This window comes from Carcharodon carcharias, chromosome 15 (genome assembly GCF_017639515.1).
Source record: "Carcharodon carcharias isolate sCarCar2 chromosome 15, sCarCar2.pri, whole genome shotgun sequence".
Classification (NCBI taxonomy): domain Eukaryota; kingdom Metazoa; phylum Chordata; class Chondrichthyes; order Lamniformes; family Lamnidae; genus Carcharodon; species Carcharodon carcharias.
Genome location: NC_054481.1, coordinates 45,715,804 through 45,737,103, shown reverse-complemented (window position 1 = coordinate 45,737,103; position 21,300 = coordinate 45,715,804). Strand labels below are relative to the sequence as shown.

The following is a 21,300-nucleotide window of genomic DNA, read 5'->3' as shown; positions in this document are numbered from 1 at the left end:
TTTGTGGCACAGTGATTCCTGCTTCACTGGCTTCACGGTGGTTCCGCTTTACATGAGTTACATAAACGTAAAATGGCACATGCTGGAGATCTGAAATAGAAAGTACCAAAAATATATAATGGATTAGTTATAGTGGTAGGGGGACGGAGGGAGAGAGGGAGAGAGAGAGGTTAATATTTTGGGGTAGGACGTGTCGTCAGTATTGTGGAAATGTGGTGAAAGTGCAAAAGAATGAATTGGATATGAGTGGAGTATTTAGGCAACATGTTCGAGCACAGCCTTGGGAAGCTGAAAATGTAGCGGTTTTGCTGTTTGTGCAATGTTGACTAAAGAGGAAGGTGCCAGCTTACTTGATTTTTGATAGGTATCAGAAAGTTTTGTAGAAATGTTTGACAACTTAACCTTTTGTCTAGTCATTGGATTGCTTTGTAGAGAAAGAAATATTAGCCTTGTTCATGTAGCCAAATAGGTTACATTAATATCCTATTTGGGTAGTTTGTGATCTGATCTTTCCCACCATCCCTTGCTGACTCTCTTTCCCTTTCTCCTTTCAGGTGTATGTTTCGTTTTCCCAGCACTGTGATAAAGATTACATTTACGTCGCTTTACAGTAAGCAGGAGGTGAAGGAGGAGCAGCCACCATCTCCCATCCGTCCGCTTCGCCCGCAGATCTCGCCACTCAAAATTAACATTCCTGATCCAAACATCGACCTGGTCAGCCCCATCCCCTCACCCACTGGTACCATCAGGTAGGAGCCTTAAAAACTGAGAATTGTATCTCCTATGAAAGAGTGGCACTTTATGTCCCAATTGGGAGCCCTGGGATGTGGAAGAGACTTGTTGTTAGGTATTGGGGACAGTGCACGTGGCAACAGGACTGGTTGCAAGAGTGGCCTAGGCCACCCTGAGATGGGAAGTTTACTGCACCAGAATTGTGGTTACAAAATCCTGCTTTTAACTCCCATGACAGAGCATTGGGAACCATGTTATTTTTTGCTCCTTTACTAAGTTGGAGGTTTTTTGTTGTTGTGTGTGTTTGATTAAAGCAACACAAACATGAGTGCATAGTTCATTTTCAGTGCATTGAACTATATGTTTTTGGTTAATTTTAGACAAGCATTTTTGCAATAGCTGTAAAGGCAGTCCTTCTGTCAAGCTCATTATTATGTGACTGAAACCAGTCTGTTAGTGATGCAGTAAGGATTAACTTGCATGTGCTCAGTTGGTCTATTAGTTCAGTGATGAAGATAACTTTGATACCACTTGGTTTGAAGTTGAATGGAAATTAGCTTCAAAGGCTGATTTTTTTTTTTTTCAAACCACCAGGGACCAATTTTTTTTCCAGTGGTGAGGGGGACTGGGTGTTGGGTTGAGTGGGCAGGATTTCTCTTTCCCCAAAAGAATAGTAACACTTGAAGACTAAAATTTAAGAAATACATAGCCAATATAAGGAATGTTAATTTGAAATGGTTAAAAATAGCTTGAAGTAAAAATAGAGAAGAGAAACATGGGGAGGGGGACAAAGATGGAATCAAAATGGGAAGACAGGGCAGACAAGTTTGAAATTTTATTTTAAGATGGCTGCAACAAGATGAGGCAGCTGCAGCAAATTGCCATCAGGAATAGAACAGGGAGTTGGAGACAGACCCCGTTAAAATTAACCCGGAACTTTTGTGAATTGTAAAGACTCCTATACTAGTCAGAACCTTGGGCAGAAATTTCTTGAGTATGGGCCTTGTTTTGCAGGCTTTAGATTACAAAGTTAGACCATTTGATCAGTTTTTAAGAGCTAACTGAGGCGCAAAAGGCAGTAGTGGACAGACAAGAGGTCTTTTTAAAGTTAGCTGTGGTGGAAAGAGCTTTCCAGCTGGTTGAGCTGAAAAGAGCAATAGGGGGATGTGCTGTTGGGCTTGGGTGAGCATAAAATAAATTCCTGCCCAATTTGGAACCAGTATTCCTGAAAGCCTTTTGGATATCTCAGGAAACTCTCAGTAGTGCTTTGATTTCAGTGTTGGCAAATTTCACTGTTTATAGCTACAGGCTTATCTTGCTATTAAATATTGACTGCAAAGAAATGACGAAGGTGCTAACGTTGCATATGGAAGCAGTGGTTCCACATATTATAGTGATCAGGTAGGATTTGCTAAAGGCTGTTAATCTGAGTAAGCTTGCACACATTTTCAAACTACTTGCAGTGAATACCATACCCCAGGGACATCCAATTGGATGCTGAGAAAGTATTCAACAGGATAGAATGGCGGTATTTGCTGTGTAGCTTGGAGAAATTTAACTTTAGCCCTTGTTTCTTCAATAAGATAAAAGTGCTGTACAAACTAGCTTTAGTTACAATAACTATTATCTCCCTTTTTGATTGAGCTGGCCAAGTGTACGAGGCTTGTTGCTTGCTTTTTTTATTATTATTTGTAGAGTCTGAGAATCCCTGACAATTACCATAAGGCAGGATCCTCATACAAGGTTCAAGTGTGAAAAATAGAAGGTTTTCTGAATGCACACTATTAGTATTGTTACCTGTCCCCCTCCTGTCTAATGATGCTCATCAGATTAAGGCCCAATTTTAGAATACAGTATTAAATGGTGCAAGTCAGACATTCTTGGCTTAAATGGCTTAATTTTACTAAGGGTTTGAAGTTGTAATGTGAAATGTTGCCCACCTGTGGTAAATACCTACATGTCTATGTTGACTAGCTTAAGTTTGACTTGTCACATATTAAGGAAATTGCCTTGTTTATTGTATGAGATAGTAATCACCCATACATTGTTATTTTTCTTGGTTCCATTTGGGAAGAGTGGCCTCTGTGCCAGTTCCCTGTCTTTAGATCGTCATCATCATCATCATCATCTGGCATGGGCTTCCCTTGAGTTTTTGGAGGGTAATACATATCTAAGGAGACCCATTTTTCTGTACATACACAAGTGGGGCGATTGCATAAAATTACATACAATTACATAGAATATGCAGCACAGAAACAGTCCATCCAGCCCAACTAGTTTGTGTTAGTGTTCATACTCCATGCTGGTTTTGTCCAATTCCAACTATCTGATCTTTAGCCTTTCAACATATCTATTTCCCTTTTCTCATGTACTCCTCTAGTTTCCATTTGAAAGTATCTAAGCTATTTGCCTCACCCACTTCCTGTGGTAGGGAGTTCAACTTTTGAGTAAAGAAATGTCCCTATTAGATTTATTAGTAACTTGTATTTATGGTCCCTAGTTTTGGATTCTCCCACAAGTTTTTTCTTTCTTTCATAGGATGAGGGCATTGCTGGCAAGGTCAGCATTTGTTGCCTATCCCTAATTGACCTTGAACTGGGTGGTTTGCTAGGCCATTTCAGAGGGCAGTCAAGAGTCAACCACATTGCTGAGGGTCCGGAATCACATGTAGGCCAGACCGGGTAAGGATGACAGATTTTGTTCCCTGTAGGGCATAAGTGAACCAGGTAGATTTTTACAACAATCAATAATGGCTGTCATTGGTACCATTACTAAGATTAGCATTATATTCCAGAATTATGAAGAGTCTAAATTCTACCATGTTCCCCAGGACATTTGCCTGGGCCTCTGGATTACTAGTCCAGTGACATTACCACTATGCCACCATCTCCCCCTAAAGTGGAAAAAGTCTCTTCACATTCTACTGTGTCCAACCCAGTCATAATTTTTAAAGATCTCTAATTCTTCTCTTAAGAAGTAAGCCCCAACCTGTTCAAACTTTCTCCATTGCTGGAACCTCTTGTTTCTTGTACCATCCTTGCAAGTGTTTTGTACACTTTCCCCAGTGCTGCTATATCCTTTTTATAGTATGCTATACCAGAACTGTACACAGTATTCAAAGTGCATCCTGACCAGAGTCCTATAGAAGTTTAACATAATTCTTATTCTAGCAGAGGGCAAGAAAAGCCACTGAAATTATAGATTTATCTGTAGTGGCATATATGTAGCAAATGCCATAAAATGGAAAGGACTATACAGTGTCCCCTGAAGAGTGGGAGTTGCAGAGGCCAGAAATGGATTCAGTGTTGGGTCTGTACAATACAAGCATACTTGCAAGATAAAGTAAATTCATTGATGATATGAAAACTGTGCATCTGTTGTCTGTTGCCACCTTGCCCCATCCATCAGTGCTCAGAGACAGCTGCTGCTGTGATGTGGAGCAGTCGGCATTTTCCACTACTTGCTTTTTAAAATTGTACAGAAAAGGATTCGACAGCCTAATGATATTAGTTAGTGGTGCTGAGAATTGTTAATATAATTTTAAATGATTTGGTGTGCGCATTGTAGGCACCACTTTCAAGGTACAGGTTGTTTTTTTGTTTTAAGTAATCATCTATTGATGTATTACAAACTAATACTTGGCTAGATTGTGTTACATGGCAACAACTGATTGAGAACTCAGACGATGTTCGAATCCATTTGAACAAAGCTGGAGTGATTGAACATAGTTCCAAAGTGCTTGCTGTTTAATAAAACATAGCTATGCATTCTTTCTTCTTCTTCCATGAGATGTGGCTGTTGATGGAAAGGTCAACATTTGTTGCCCATCCCTAATTCCCTTGAGTGGTTGGTGGTGAACCTTCTCCTTGAACCCCTGCAGTCCATGTGATGTAGGTACACTCACAGTGCTGTCAAGAAGGGAATTCTAGGATTGACCCAGCGACAGTGAAATAACGATTATGTAGTTCCAAGTCAGGATGTTGTGTGACTTGGCTGCCCTTGTCTTTCTAGGTAGTAGAGGTCATAGGCTTGGAAAGTGCTGTTGGAGGAGCCTTGGTGAATTGCTGCAGTGCATCTTGTAGATGGTACACACTGCTGCCACTGTGCATTGGTGGTGGAGGGAGTGAATGTTGAAGGTGGGGTGCTAATCAAGTGGGCCACTATGTCCTGAATTGTGTTGAGCTTCTTGCGTATTGCTGAAGCCGCACCCTTCCAAGCAAGTGGAAATTACTCCATCAGGCTCCTGACTTGTGCCTTGTAGATGGTCGACAGACTTTGGGAAGTAAGGAGGTATGTTCCTCGCTGCAGAATTCCGCAGTAGTTGTATGGCTTTTCCGGTTCAGTTTCTGGTCAATGGTAACCCTCAGGATGTTGATAGTGGGAGTTCAGCGATGGTAATGCCATTGAATCTCATGGGGTGATGGTTAGATTCTCTCTTGAAGAAGGTGATTGCCTGGCACTTGCGTGCCCCAAATATTACACTTATCAGCCCAAGCCTGAATATTGTCCAGGTCCTGCTGCATATGGACGTGGACTGCTTCAGTATCTGAGTTGCAAATGGTGTGGAACGTTGTGCAATCATCAACAAACATCCCCACTTCTGACTTTTATGACAGATGGAAGATCAAGCAGCTGAAGATGGTTGGGCCTAGGACACATTTTTAAAAAAAAGTTTAGTGTATTTTAGAAGACACGAATTAAGTACAATTAACAACCAGGCACAAGTCAGGAGTGTGATGGGTTTACTGTCCACTTGCCATGGATGATTGCAGTTCCAACAGCACTCAAGAAGCTCGACACTGTGCAGGACAAAGTAGCCTGCTTGATAGGCACCTTTTCCACCACCTTAAACATTTACTACCTCTGCCACTGGAACACCAGCGTCTGCAAGTTGCCTTCCAAGTCTCACACCATCTTGGGTGTACGGCATTACCTGGACTGCGGCATTCAAGAAGCTGGCTCGCCACCACCTTCTTGAGGGTAATTGGGAGTGGGCAATAAATACTCAACTTCCCAGCTCCGCTTACATCCCATGAACGAATGAATAAATAGAAAAAATGATAGTGAACTGACTAATAGAAGTAATTTTATTTGAGCTGTTTGGTACTGAGAACTATAGTGCTATGCATTACACAGAAGATATTGGACATAGCTAGTGGAATGCAAGATCCAAATTCACATGAGTGTTATGAGAGTGTAGGTTAGGTGAAGTTTTGTACCTGGAACAACTCTTGAAGTTCCTAATTGAAATTTATTTTGCACTACCAAGAAAGTAGGATGATTCCTGTGAAATGATTAGGATTTCAGGAGTGTAGTGGAGCAGCACATAATGTATGGCATGGAAACATACAGGTTCAATCCATCAGATTCAGTTTCCAATCTCCGTGGTATTGCTGTCAAGAGGGTAATAGTTAGAAAGGAGTTGTTCCTAAGCTGGAACTGGTTAAATAGAGATGGCTGTTGTATCTACAGCAGCTGAGAGATCAATGAGCCAGTGAGATGCGTATGAGGATTAAGACAAAATGTAGGATTTCATATTTCAAAAAACGCTGTTAGGCTAATGGGAACAAGAGCAGACTTTTCTCAAGCCTGTTTCATCATTCATTAGATCGTGGCTGATCTGTATCTAATTCCATTTTACCTGCCTTGGTTCCATATTCCTTAATACTCTTAACCTAACAATCTATTGATCACAGTTTTGAAACATTCAATTGATTTTCAGCTTTAACAGCCTTTTTGAGGGAAAGCAGAGATGTGCTGGAAGTGACAGCATGCTCTTATTTAAAATCATTTAAAATCCAGATACCAGCCACAGTGTAGAAGGGTGGAGCAGGGCCAAAAGCCAATATGACTGGGTATGGTAACATATTGGTTATAGTCTTGTACTGGTAAACTACATGTGAGGAGGTTTTGTGGCACAGTGGGTAGTGCCTTTGCCTCTAAGCCAGAAGCTCAAGTCCGACTGCAAGACTTAATGGCCTTGGGAGGCGCATTTATAATGTGGCCAAACAGTTTGAGTAAATCTTTCTAATATGCCTATGGGGGTGGTAAATGTGGGAGATATTCCTGGTCAGCCATGTGATGGAAAGAAAATTGAAGTCTCTTATCACAATCCATGGCTCCAGACTAATATCCATGCAAATGTGCATGTTGCCACAGTAACTTGGACTCTATGGGGAATGGGGAGCTGGCTGGCTCAGTTGGCTGGAAGGCCTGTGTGGATCAGATTGGTGCTAGCTTCATAGGGTTTGATCCCTGTTTCGGCTGCGGTGGATTTGGGACCTGCCTCCTTGTCCTACCTGTGGCGGAGATTGCAACACTGTGGGTTGGACCTGCCTTTCGGGCAGAGAACTGAAGAAGAATCCACATGCAAGTTTAAATCCCGCATGGCATTTAAAATAAATCTATGTAAAAGTAACCACATTGCCCACCAGCATCTTTGCCAAACAACTAGAGATGGCTAATAAATGCCTAGATTCCAAAAATGAATTTTAAAAATAAATGCTCATACCAGAGACATTGAATATTGCAGAGGAGAGAGAAAGTGTACCTCAACCATGGGGCCAACATTTATGAGTGAGCCTTGATGTAATTGTCGACAGGGTGTTTTACACGGTGTTTGGCCTGACATTCACACTTATGCTTCCAGCAATTGGAATAGGAACTATGACTGACTGTTTTCCTCTGCCTCCCCCTGCCCCAGTAACTTAGGTGAGCTGAAGCAAGTTGTAGTGGTCCTATCACCCAGCTGAGATCAGCTAGTTTAGCTGGAATCTTTCTGTTCTGAATCACTCTGCTCTTCATTGAATTACATAGGATATATGGCAAAGAAACAGGCCATTTGGGTCATCCAGTCCAAGCTGGCATTTATGCTCCGCTTGAGCCTCCTCCCATCTTTCCTTTTCATCACCCTCTATCCGCTTCTCCCTCAGTGATGGGAGAGCCTTATTTATATATTTTTAAAATCTCTAACCAGATTTAACAATATTTTAAGGCTCGATGTTGCAAGGTGATTTGAGTATTAATAAATAATGAATGTGTTAAAGCCCTTAGTAAATCCTCTGGTCAGCAGGCAAGTGACTAAATAGACAAGTTGGTGTGATGCTGCAGTATTGTGGGATTGTTGGGGTTCAAAGCAGCCAGTTGTTCTGAGGAAGAATTTAGCCAATGTTCCTGATTGTTGTCCTGTGACATCAGAAGGAAGGGAATACATTTGGTGAAAAGGTAATCAGTTTGATTGTGATTGACTATTCTCTTTCTCTACCTCCCTGCCTTAACGTTAGCTACCATCTTTCCCCACTGTCCATGCTCATTTGGGTTATGTGCCAGCAGGCTACCCTGCCTATGGTATGGGTCAACAATCTCTGGTAAGCTGGGGTAACAAGAGAATGGCAGAGACAGATTTTTGAAGAAGACATGAGGAAGAATGGGAGGAGGCTTGAATGGAGCATAAATGCTGGGATGGACTGGTTGGACCTGATTGCTGTTTCTGTGCTATGTATTCTATGTGAAACGTGCAAGTAATTTAAGAAACAATTATTGGATATTTCCATGAAATCTTGAGAGTTTAAGCCATCATCATGAGTCTAAAACTTCGACTTATAAATGGAAATTTTATTGATTATGCAAATATGTGGGGTTTTCTTTTTCTTTAAATTTTCCTAAGATTGACTACAGACAGGACATCCTGAAGGTAGATGGTTTTCCCCAGACGTGGTATGAGCATATTTTCAAATGGAAGCTGATGCTGTACCTTTGGACTCTTCACAGATTTTTGATTTTCTAACACTTGGAGTTCGGTAACAATTTCTGGATTGTTCCTGGTCATCATTGCCATCGTTGCCAGCAGTTAAAATTGAGCTGCTACTTTTTGTTTCTACCCCCTGACATTGATGTGGTACTTCTGTTTGCAGGAAATGTGTTTGCTGTCTTTCTACTAGTTTCAGTCATTGAGCACTAGATAAAGTGTGAACTGGCATTGACTTCACTAAGATGTCCCAGTGCAGCAGTGTATTTATAGGCAAAAATGTTAGCATCAGATTATTTATAATGCAAGTTATTTTAAATGTGTGGATCTTCAGACTCTGTGATGCATGTGCCTTTCGTTTTGGGTGTGGTAATAATGATTTTATTTTTATCTATATTGCATTCCACTTCTTAAGAATGTTGCTGCTTTGTGCTGATCTTTGGCACAGCATGTGTATGAATCACTGCTACTGATTGAAGTATTCAAGGAACCTACAAATAGTAGTTTAAGACAGTCTTTTTAATTGGAAGACATGAGTTTTTGCTGGAGATCGACAGAAGATGAAATTTCTGTACTGAAGACCATTCTGAACTCTGGCACATAGGGAGGGGAAGAAAAATCTCAAGTGATGTGGGCATGGAGTCAGCCCTTGTCAATTCTTGTGCAATTTCCCTGGCTTCTCAGTAGCTGGGAAATATCCATGTTGAAATAGTTTATCCATTTATATAAAAACAACCCAATGAATTTTTTATATTTATCAATAATTGATTGGAACCTGGTTGCTTGTATTTGACTGAGGGCCCAATCCTGTGCAAGATCTGGTACATTTCAGTCGTTTTCAACAAATAAAATCTTTGCCAAATGTTAGGAGCCATGTGCTACAGCAGCTGAGCAGAAAACCAACCTGTAACATTTCTTCTTCACTGTGTTCTGTAGGTGGCTCAGCTGTATGATTTTCCACAGATGTTTCACTGAAGTAAAGTTCCCCAAAAATATAATTTACAGTGCAAATAGATGTTATTTTTCATAATTGTCGTCTTAACACAAGAATAATTTAAAACTTATTCATCCTTTTTTGTTTCTTTCTTGTAGTGATGTATTTTTTATCCTTCTCTAGTAATTTAGGGTTTTGTCTTTTTTTCCGAATAGACTAGTTGGCTTTGCAAGGAGGTTTTTTTATTTCCTTGTGTGTTTTGTATATATATAAATATTTTTAAAAAGCTATTGGTGACATTAGTTTACGTGGTTCTGTTTTAGTTTACATAGTTTATTCTGTTTTATGAAGGGATTTTTTTTTGTCACATGAACGTTTTGATTAATCTCATTGAACAATTTTAAATATCCAATACAATAGTTGCCCGTGTTTAAGTTGTCATTTGCAAGTTGCAACAATTTCACTTAGCACATGTTTTTGTAAATTATAGTAAAAAAACCTGAACCTCTTTGCATCACTGGTTTTCTTGTGTCACGAGTGTCTGCTAGTAACTGGGACAAATATGGCATTGTAGTTAGCCCTTATTATTAAAGTTGGCCTGTTAAAACTAGTCAAAAATTCCCTTTGAACGTTCATATAAATACTCAAAGCCTGTCAGTCAAACTGCTGCCAACCAACTACCCTGGTCTCCATATTATGTGAATTTGTAGATGATCTGTCTCTTCAGTTACTGTGCCTCTCCCTTTTTAAAATGGCTGTCGTCACCTCTATTCTCAAAAAAACCCCACTTTCGTCCTTCTATCACTGCATCTCCTCGAATGGGCTATATCCCAGGTCTATGCCCAGCTTTCCTGCTGTGCCATATTTGAATCGGGTTGCAAGACATGTATTCTGATTAAGGAGTTGAATGTTATTATAAACCTAGAGGAACATCTGTGCTGGTTTATAATGGTTATCTGAACCCTTGTGTTCTCAGGTGGCTGTTAACGTGTTGGTTTTATCAAGTTTTCTTTTTGCCATCTGCATTTTTCAAGACCCATTGTATTTTGATATTGATACAAGATTATATCCATATTGAAGGATTATATCTGATGTAAACAGTGAAAACTTAATTATATAACTTGATATTGATGATTAATAAATAAGCAGCCTTTATTTTCAAAGGATTTTAAGAATTTCTGAAATATACTTGTTCTGAATTCCTAGTCGGGTACCTGCTGTTAAAGGGAGAATTGAAATGATGAATGAGAAGAAAGCATTCCAAGGGTGAATCACCTTTTTTTGTTTTTGGACATTGTGTAACCTTGTATTACCTTGTGGTCTAGGAAAACTGGATTCTTGACTGTCTGACCTTCAGTATTTCACCTCATAAGACATGCTGATTTGGATTGTCACATCTGGCACAGCAACTTAAAGCATGGCTCCTTTGGGAGCTGGCATGTAAGAGTTGAGTTTCTATCTATCTATGATGGCAACCCTGGTTCCTTTTCACAACATCTAATTTGGAAGCTTGCAACACAGTGAAAAATCTTAATCTATTAGTGCCAAAGCATGACTATAACTAGCAGGGGTGTGATATGCCAACAATTAAGAATGTTGGTAGATTCTGGACAACCTTAAAAGCTCGCTGGATGCATGTAGCAGAAATTTCTTGAGTTTGGTTCTGAACAAGCCAGAGTTAGAGCCCTTAACCTATAGTTCTCTATGAGCTGAAGCTTCACTGAAAATTCTTCATTTGTTGGCCCTTTATTAGTGAAAGCAGGCTGTCACAGTAATTTCAGGGCCATTGGCACATGCAGTGTTGGAATACCAGCATCCCATCAGTATCTAACCCAAATCACCATTTAAATCCTGTGCTCACCTGAAATAAGCGCATAGCACACACCTTACTTCAAGCAGGAGCACTTTGCTTCACTGGTATGGCTTTATAAATCTTAACCTGGGATGCAGAAAGCATTCCCAAAAACATCCCGTGTTACTTCTTTTTAAGAAATAATTTGCATGTAATGACTGGCACAATTTGTTGGACTTGAGGATGGAATATTGCATGACCTACGTTGGGTTTAGTCTAATTTGTTTTTCAGATGGAAGTTCAACCTTGACATACTAACAAACTTCCAGTGTCCCAGAGTTTCAAATATCTGTCCCTTGCAACATCAGGCACAGTCACACAACCTTCTGAAGGATGAAGCACTAGACTGTAAAATTGCATCAAGAGTAACAAAAGACACACAATAATTCATACACTAAATCGGTGTCAAGATGAGGATAGTCTTGAGCTTTGAAAGAGAGTCAGACCTAGAGTTTCCACCCAATTATACTTCTTTCGGTGCAATTCCCCTCTTAGCAGTGCAACCAACACAAAAGAACCACTTTCAAACAGGCACAATGTCCACTGTAATTGTTGTTTGGACTCGGAAGAATCTCTATCCGTTGAACTTTAAGTAACTGAAATGATCATATTAAGATAAATAATTTAATATTTTACTTCATCTATTGAACCTACTCATAGAAACAAAACAAGTTAGTGCAGAAACTGGAGGAGGCCCCTGAGGCGGTGTCTTCAACCTTGTGTGAAACATGGCAACGCTGAAGCTTTGATCAGAGTTGTCAGGATAAGACAGTACTTTTAAAGAAATCAAAGACCAACCTTGTCCAAGCTATAGAAAAGATGTACTCTACTACCCATTTTTTTTGATGTCTTATTCCCTAAAAAAAAACAAATAATTGCCTATATGCAAAAAGAACTTTGTAACCAGAGTTTCACTTGCAAAGCCTTCTCTTCCCACTCCTGCACGATTATCTCTGGTGTTCATCAAGGATCCCTTGGCCCTCTCCTATTTCTCACTTACATGCCCCTGGACAACCCATTTATGCTGACAACACCCTACCCCACCACCTTATCAGATTGCTTATCTGGCATCCTGTACTGGATGAGCAGAAATTAAATATTGGGAAGACTGATGCCAAACTCTTCTGTGACCACCGACTCCATGCCCTGACTTCACCCCATCTCAGCTCATTTGCCCCTGAAACATTCATTAATGCCTTTGTTACTTCTTAACATGATTATTTTGATGCACTCCTGGTGACCCTCCCACATTCGTAAACATGAGTTCATCCAAAGCTCTCACCTAGTCCCATTTGCCTTTCATCCTTGTGTTCACTAATTACACTGGCTATGATTCAAGCAGCGCCCTAATTTTAAACTCTCAAATTCCTCCTTTGTCTTGCTGTCTCTGTAAGCATCTCCAGCTCCATGACCCTCAGATATCTGCGTTCATCTAATGCTGGCCTCTTGAGCAGCCCCTGTTTTCATCACTGACCATTGGTGGCCTTGTCTTTAGTTGCCTGGGTCCTAAGCCCTGGAATTCCCTTGCCACACCTTTCCTCCTTGCGTTCCTCCTTTTAAGATATTCCTTAAAAATCCAAGCTTTTGGTCATTTGACCTGAAAGCTCCTCATGTGGCTTGGTGTCAAATTTTGCTTTATAATACTCTTGTGAAACGCCTTGGGAAGTTTTACTACGTTAAAGGCACAATAAACTTAAGTTGTAAATTTATAAAGAAAGCTAAAATACATCTTAACATAAGCGAAACTTCCTTTCAGTGTAAATATTAGTCAGTGGATAAAAGTCTAGTACCTTGATTTTCTGAGACTAAGAGTTCAGATGCAGACAGTAAATAAATTGAAAGAACTTCACTGCACACGTTCTAGCCAAAGAAAGTGTACTCATTGCTCAAGCCTGCAGTTCACTGACCTTTCATGCTGCTATAAGAGCCAGCAAATTAATTTTCAGTGAGATTTCAGCTCAAAGAAAAACCAAGGGTTAAGGATTTCAGCACTGGTTTGCTCAAAACCAAACTCAAGAAATAGCTGCTGCATGAACTCAATGAGCTTTCATAGGTATCCAGAATCTACCAACCTTCAATGGAATTGTTGCCATATCACACCCCTCCCTGCTAGTTATAGTCATGCTTTGGAACTAATAGATTAAGCCTTTTTCACTGTGTTGCAGGCTTTCAAATTAAATGTTGTCAAAAGGAACCAGGGTTGCCGCCATAGGTTGCCTTGGCAACAATATTCTGCCCTGGAGGGTGCTGGGAACACTCGTGCAGGAGTTTCACTGCAAAAGTTAAAAATGGTACAGCCCCTGCAATAGGGTATCGGATTTCCGAGTGAACAGGGTAAACAACTATGTCGTCTTAACCAATCAGAGGAGCATAATTTACCCTCAAAACTGGCAATGACAACTTGCATTTATATAGCACCTTATAAGTAGTAAATGTTCCAAGGCATTTGAGAGACATGATCATCAAACAAAATTTGACGTGGGGAGATATTAGATCAGTTGATTAAAAGCTTGGTCCAAGAGGTTTTAAGGAGCATCTTAAAGGTGGAGAGAGGGCTAGGAAGGTGGTGAGATTTAAGGAGTAAATTCTAGAGTTTGGACCTGTTGAAAGCATGATTGCTAATTGTGAAGCAATTAAAATAGGAACTGTGCTAGAGTTCAGAATTATGGGAGCACAGAGATCTTGAAGGTTGCAGGGCTGGAGGGGTTTACAGGGCTGGGAGGGCTGAGGCTGTGGAGATATTTGTAAACAAGGTCAGAAATGTTAAAATAGAGGCCTTGTTAGGCCAGTGAGCTAAATCCAGTTATGTTTCTTTCTAGTATAGTTCCTGAAAATCAGTTGTGTATTTCAAAAAATTTTTAAAATTCAATATCGTAAAGCTATTACAAAGTAGATAACATGTAGATTTTGAAAGCTAAATGTTTAGAACTCAAAATACGGTGGGCTATTTGCATATTACTGGGTTTTTCTTGGTTTATGTGAGGCTGGGGGCTTATTGTGTATTGCACCCTGGCATTTGTATACATGAGGCTGAGGGCTTTCTGTGTTCTGAGCTTGGTACAATGTACGGTTGTTTTCCATGACAAATGTGTTTTTCCACATTGAGTTATGGAGATGCAAATATTATCAGGTTTGCTAAATTGAGACATTTCAGAGTAAAGAAAATTGTAAAAACTGCACTTCCAAAAGACTGTCAAGCCTAACTTTCCATACAGGATTTGCTTATAAATATTAAGTTTTATTTGCACAGTATGCTTAAAAATATACCCTGCTTTTGTGGGAAATGTTAGTTTAGTTGTACAGTCTGATCCAGCTTGTTTACACCCAGTGTGTCATTCAGCTTTCTACCATCTCCCTTTACTCACTCTTTGTATGAGGAGTTGAAGCAACAAATGCGTTCAACACTTTATCTGCCCTTTGCAGTGCCTCCTGCGTAATTTTCCCTTATTTGGTTTATGTTTTGCTTGCTGCTTTCTCATTGGTTAACCAACTTAAATTAATGAACACATTCAAGTTCCTTTTCAGAGAGCCTTTGCCCATCCCCCTTCAATGCTGTGACGCTATTAAAAAAACACACGCACACACACACACACCGAAAACAAACAGCAGTACCCTTTTGATCTCGTGGCCAGTGCATTCCGTTTTCTTGTAGCTCCCAGTCTGACAAGTCCTGCTTAAAATCAGCATATCTTGGCAATGTTTTGTCAATTTCAGAACTTTTTTGACTACAAAGTCCCGACTTTGCAGTCAATTTCAGAACTTTTTTGACTACAAAGTCCCGACTTTGCCACTTCAAGAATAGGATAGCTTTCCATCATATACTATAGTCTCTGTAGCGGCGAATAGTGCTGAATCTAATTAAATAACACCGCTATGTGATCACTTTGTTCTCCAAATTTCTCTGAATGAAGTTTACCAAAAGTTCATATTTGGTGTAAGAGTACTGCTAGTGTCCCAGATGTGTTTACAGTAAATTGTGTTCCTTCCTTCCTCCTCCCTAATTTGTACAGCCCAGGACTAGGTGGGATAAAAAGCAATTTCCCACACACTATTCTAATTGTTCAAAAGACTACATTTGCGTTCATGTTGAAAGGATTAAAGCAGGCTGGCACTAATATTAATTTGCTCAATTACTTTCTCCCCACTACTATTGTTGCTGCTGCCCCTTGTAAACTAGTTTTTGAGCAGTTTCACTTTTGGGTGAATGTTGCCTCCAGTTTGAAACTGACACTGAAGGCGAGTGAGTTCATGAGCATGAGGCCCTAAGCTCTGGAATTTTCTTCCTCAGCTTCTCCACCTATCTACTCCAATGTGATATTTCTTAGAACCTGCTTCTTTGTCTTTTCTTTTGATCACCTACCTTACATGGCTTGGTGTCAAATTTTGTTTGATGACGCTGCTGTGAAATGACTTGGGATGTATGTTGTTGTAATAAGAGGTGGTGACTAACATTGAGTATGTCTTTTGGGAGAGTTCTGGCCTACTTTAGGCTATTTTAAGGAAGAAAGAACTACATTTGTGTTTTGAATATTCTAACGCCTATCTCTGTGCAGCTGGCTGAGAAATGACATGCCTGAGGATTTTCCTTAACTTAAATGGATACAAATTATTTTCCATGAGATTTTTCTGCAAACATGACTTGAATGCTCAAATCTGCTTTATTCTGAACTTTTCTCTTTTTTTTGTGCATGGGGTCTCCTTATTTTGTTTGGGCCTTCATTTTTCTGCATTGGATCTGAAAACTTTGTGCAGTCATACACAACTTATTTTAAAAAAAAATTCCAATTAACTTGCATTTTAGATAGCACCTTTAATGTAGTAAAACATTCCAAGGTGCTTCCCAGAAATAATCATGAAATAAAATTTGACAACGAGCCACACAAGAGATTTAAGATTGTGTGTTCCAAGAAGTCAAGGATACAGTAAAAGCCATCCAGCAGTTTAATTTTGTATTTTAATCAGGGAAATAGTTTGTAAGATCATATTTAATGTGAATACTTTATCATTATATATAGTTGGTATGTAGGTAAGAACCCTTTTGGTGTATTTGGTTATATTAAGAGAGCTGATGAAAAGCTTGGTTAAAGGGTTGGGTTTTTAAGGGCTGTCTTAAAGGAGGAGGGAGAAGCAGAGAAATTTAGGAAGGAAATTTCAGAGTTTAAGGCAGAGGCAACTGAAGGCAGGGCCACCAGTGGTGGAGCGATTGAAATCAGTGATGCACTAGTTGCCAGAATCAGAGGATTTTTTTTATTCTTTCATGGGACATGGGCATCGCTGGCTAGGTCAGCATTTTTTTATTGCCCATCCCTAATTGCCCTTGAGAAGGTGGTGGTGAACTGCCATCTTGAACTGCTGCAGTCTATGTGGTGTAGGTACACCCACAGTGCTGTTAGGGAGGGAGTTTCAGGATTTTCACCCAGTGACGGTGAGGAATAGTGATATATTTCCAAATAAGGATGGTGTGTGACTTGGGCCACTTGCAGCTGGTCGTGTTCTGCTGCCCTTGTCCCTCTAGATGGTAAAGGTCTCAGGTTTGGAAGGTGCTACTGAGGGAAGTTCAGAGATCTTGGAGAGTTGTAAAGATGGAGGAGGCTGCTGGTGAGAGGTGAGGCTATGGAGGGATTTGAAAACATGGATGAGAATTTCAAAATCAAGACACTACTGTACTGAGATCCATTGTAGATCCATGCACACGGGTGATTGGTGAATGGAACTTGGTGTGTGTTAGTTTTGAATGAATTGAAGTTCATGGAGGGTTGATGATGGGATGCCAATCACATGTAGCTGGATACAGCTGATCTTCACATGATTTATTGCATTTGAAAGAAGACAAAACAAGTTGATTAGATTCATAACATTACAGATCACTTTAGGATTAAAGCTTATTTTCTTTCAGGATTTGTAATGTCAGGTTAAGGTAGTGATCACTGATAATTAAGAATAATCATGCAGCTACTGAGCTCAGTTTGAAATGCCTGCATGGTTTAGCCTCCTCCCCATCTCTAATCTTCTCCAGTGCCGCAACCCTCCTGAGATATCTGCGCTTTGCTTGAGCACCCCAGTTTTAATTGTGCCATCAGTAGTGGCTGTGCCTTCAACTGCCAAGGCCCTAAGCTCTGGAATTCTCTACCAAAACTCTCAACCTCTTTTCTTCTAAGGTGCTCCTCACAGCCTACCTCTTTTGATCAAGCCAGTTTGATTCACTCCCCATGATTTCAAGAAAGGACTGAAGACACTGGAAACAGCAAAGGCTATGGGCCCTGATAACATTCCAGCAATAGTACTTAAGACTTCTGCTCCTGAACTAGCCGCAGCCCTAGACAAGCTGTTCAGTATATCTACAACACTGTCGTCCACCTGGCTATGTGGAAAACTGCCCAGGTATGTCCAATCCACAAAAAGCAGGACAAATCCAAACAGGCCAATTAATGCCCCGTTATTCTACTCGCAAATCATCAGCAAAGTGATAGAAGGGGTCTTCAACAGTGCTATCGAGCGGCACTTGGTTAGCAATAACCTGCTCACTGACACTCAGTTTGGGTTCTGCCAGGGTCACTCAGCTCCTGAACTCACTACAGACTTATTCCAAACATGGACAGAAGAGCTGAACTTCTGAGGTGAGGTGAGTGGCTGCCTTTGACATCAAGGCAGTATTTGACAGTGGTTTTTGGAGGTTAATCATCTGTCTCAGGACAACACTGCAAGAGTTCCTCAAGATAGTGTCCTGGGCCCAGCCCCCTTTAGCTGCTTCATCGATTACCTTGCTTCCATCATAAGATCGGAAGTGGGATGTTTGATGATGATTGCACAGTGTTTAGCACCATTCGCAACTCCTCAGATACTGAAGAGCTCTGTGTGCACATGCAGCAAGACCTGAAAAACATTTAGGCTTGGGCTGATAAGTGGCAAGTAGCATTTGTGCCACACAAGTGGCAATGACCATCTCCAACAAGAGAGAATCTAATTATCTCCCCATGATATTCAATAGCATTACAGTCACTGAATTCCCACTATCAACATCCTGGGGATTACCATTGTCTAGAAACTCAACTGGATTAGCCATATAAATACTGTGGCTGCAAGAGTAGGTCGGAGGCTGTGGAGGGTAACTCACCACCTAACTCTCCAAAGCCTGTCCACCTACAAGGCACAGCTCAGGACTGTAATGGAATACGCTCCACTTGCCCAGATGAGTGAAACTCCAACAACACTCAAGAAGCCCAACACCATCCAGGACAAAGCAGCTCGCTTGATTAGCATTGCATCCGCCACCGAAGCATAGTGTCAGCAGTGTGTACCATCCACAAAATGCACTGCAGGAACTCACCAAGGCTACTTCGACAGCACCTTCCAAACCCACAGCCTCTACCACCTAGAGGGATGAGGGCAGCAGATGAATGGAAACACCACCACCTCCAAGCCGCTCACCATCCTGACTTGGAAATATATCGCCTCCTCTTCACTGTCACTGGGTCAAAATCCTGGAACTCCCTTCTGGATAGCGCTATGGGTGCTCCTACACCACGTGGACTGCTGCAGTTCAAGAAGGCAGTTTGCCACCACCTTCTCAAGGGAAGTTAGGGATGGGCAATAAAAATGCTGGCCTAGCCAGCAAAGCCCACATTCCATGAAAGAATTTAAAAAAAAACTTGATCATCTATCCTAATGTCTCCTTTATATGACTGTGTCAAATTTTGTTTGTTTGATAATGTTCCTGAAACCCCTTGGGATGTCTTATTATGTTAAAAGGTGCTATATAAATGCAAGTTGTTGGTGATCAGCTTTGGAAGTAAATGAAACAGTGACATGAAAAACACTTATACACAAAAACTATAAGCTTATATAATTGTGCATCGATATGAAACCCAACTTGCTTTAACCTTGAGCACGGAGGTCGGGAACTCCAAGCCCTGGCAAACCTTGGACTTTCCCTGCTTGCTCAGGCAAGGAGTGGGCTGCATATATACAGTTCTGCATCTTTACGTCCTTCGGCTCCAGGACAGGCCCTGCGCGCCTGCCCATAAAGAAACATAAAATGTGTGAAAAGCTGGGTCAGGTGACATCAGTGTGAAGTGCCATAGCCAGCAAGGGAGGGTGATGGGGAGAGGTCCTAAGAAGTCGTCCCAGTTAAGGGACAAAGACAGGGGACAGCAAAGAAAAAAGTTAAGAAAAAAGGAAGGAGCAGAGAAACAGGCTGCAAGTTAGATAAAGGGTTGCAGAGAGCAAACTTTATGTAAAGAGGGCTGAGGTGAAGCCCTGATAATTGAAGAGGGCCACTGGGGCAGAGGCACCCCTTTGGAGCAGTAGTGTTCTGCTTGGCACAGCCAAGGAACTGAAATTGTACTTGTGAATTGGTGTATGGGTGTACTCGGGAATCCAGGGGAACAGAATCTCAGAAAGCAAGATTGAAACCCTGCGAGGTGGGCCATCGTTGAAGCCATCTGAGTTGGAGCAATTTTTGGAGCGCATTCCAAGGCAAGATCTTTGACGGTGAAGATGGGGAACTCTCATGAGAGAGACAGAATTTCAATGAGATTGCTTGACTCAGTGTTACTAATGTCAGTGTGGGTTATTGAGAATCCATGGAATCGGTTTTGGGCGCATTTGGCACTTAGTGTAGTGTGTGTTCAACCACCATTGGCTTGTTAATTCATATGTACCTCATAGAAATCCTGACTGTTAAGAGTATAATGTAAATATTGTAAATTGTTTTATCGTTTTGACCTTGTAAAGTTTATTTTTGTTTGTTCAATACCTGTGGAATCTTGTGACTTTCTTCACTGAGCAAGTGTCTTGAATCTCAAACTTTGTCTACTTTAAACAAAACTTTATCAGTACCAAACCAGATCTCGCCAACAACCTGGGGGTCTGGCCAAGGATCATAACAGCATAAATACAGATACAATCTTATTTTTGTAGAGGTGTGAGCCTTGCTGCTGTAACCAGAACAATTGTGTTAATTTTTCATTATTGTTTTGTGGTTTATTTTGTTAACTCCACCTTAAATTGTTTGTGAATATTGTTGTAACATTTCTCTTTGTAGTAACTGTGTTTGGTCTTGCATGGTTGTGCAGATACACTCTGATTACTGGAAGCTACTGAGATATGGGTTATAATAGCAGATACTTCAAGGGGCCCATTCCAATCTCCCTATATCCTTACGTAGAACTCCTCAAATCCTTTGCATGTGGAGAGGTGATGGCATAGAGGTATTGTTGCTGGACTAGTAATCCAGAGACCCAGGGTAATTCTCTGAGGACCTGGGTTCAAATCCAAATTTGATTTCAATAAAGATCTGGAATTAAAATGATGACCATTGTTGTCAAAAAACAATCTGGTTCACTAATCTTTTTAGGGAAGGAAATCTGTCACCCTCACCTGGTCTGGCCTACATGTGACTGCAGACCCATAGTAATGTGGTTGACTCTAAAGTGCCCTCTGAAATGGCCTAGCAAACCACTCAGTTGTATCAAGTCACAAAAAAGGAATGAACCCGGACGGACTGCCTGGCAGTGACCTAGGCACCGGAAAAGACTATGGCAGCCTCAGCCCTGTCCACCCTGCAAAGTCCTCCTTACTAACATCTGGGGGCTAGTGCCAAAAGTGGAAGAACTGTCTCACAGACTAGTCAAGCAACAGCCTGACATAGTCATCCTCACTGAATCATATCTTACAGACAATGTCCCAGACATCACCATCACCATTCCTGGGTCTGTCCTGACCCACCAACAGGACAGACCCAGCAGAGGTGGCGGCACAGTGGTATACAGTCAGGAGGGAGTTGACCTGGGAGTCCTCAACATCGACTCCGGACTCCATGAAGACTCATGGTCTCAGGTCAAAAATAGGCAAGGAAACCTCTTGCTGATTACCACGTACCGCCCTCCCTCAGCTGAGGAATCAGTGCTCCTCCATATTGAACATCACTTGGAGGAAGCACTGAGGATGGGAAGGGCGGAGAATATACTCTGGGTGGGGGACTTCAATGCCTGTCACCAAGAGTAGTTTGGTAGCACCACTACTGACCGAGCTGGC

At 41.1% G+C, this 21,300-nt stretch overlaps 1 protein-coding gene across 1 annotated transcript in view; it reads left to right on the top strand.

The window, feature by feature from the left end:
- Nucleotides 1-21,300, top strand: part of foxk1 (forkhead box K1) — a 107,889-nt gene that overhangs the window by 48,191 nt on the left and 38,398 nt on the right. The window contains exon 2 of the mRNA XM_041205721.1: nucleotides 555-749. Coding sequence (XP_041061655.1) covers nucleotides 555-749 — 195 coding nt within the window. The remainder of the gene's footprint in view (nucleotides 1-554; nucleotides 750-21,300) is intronic.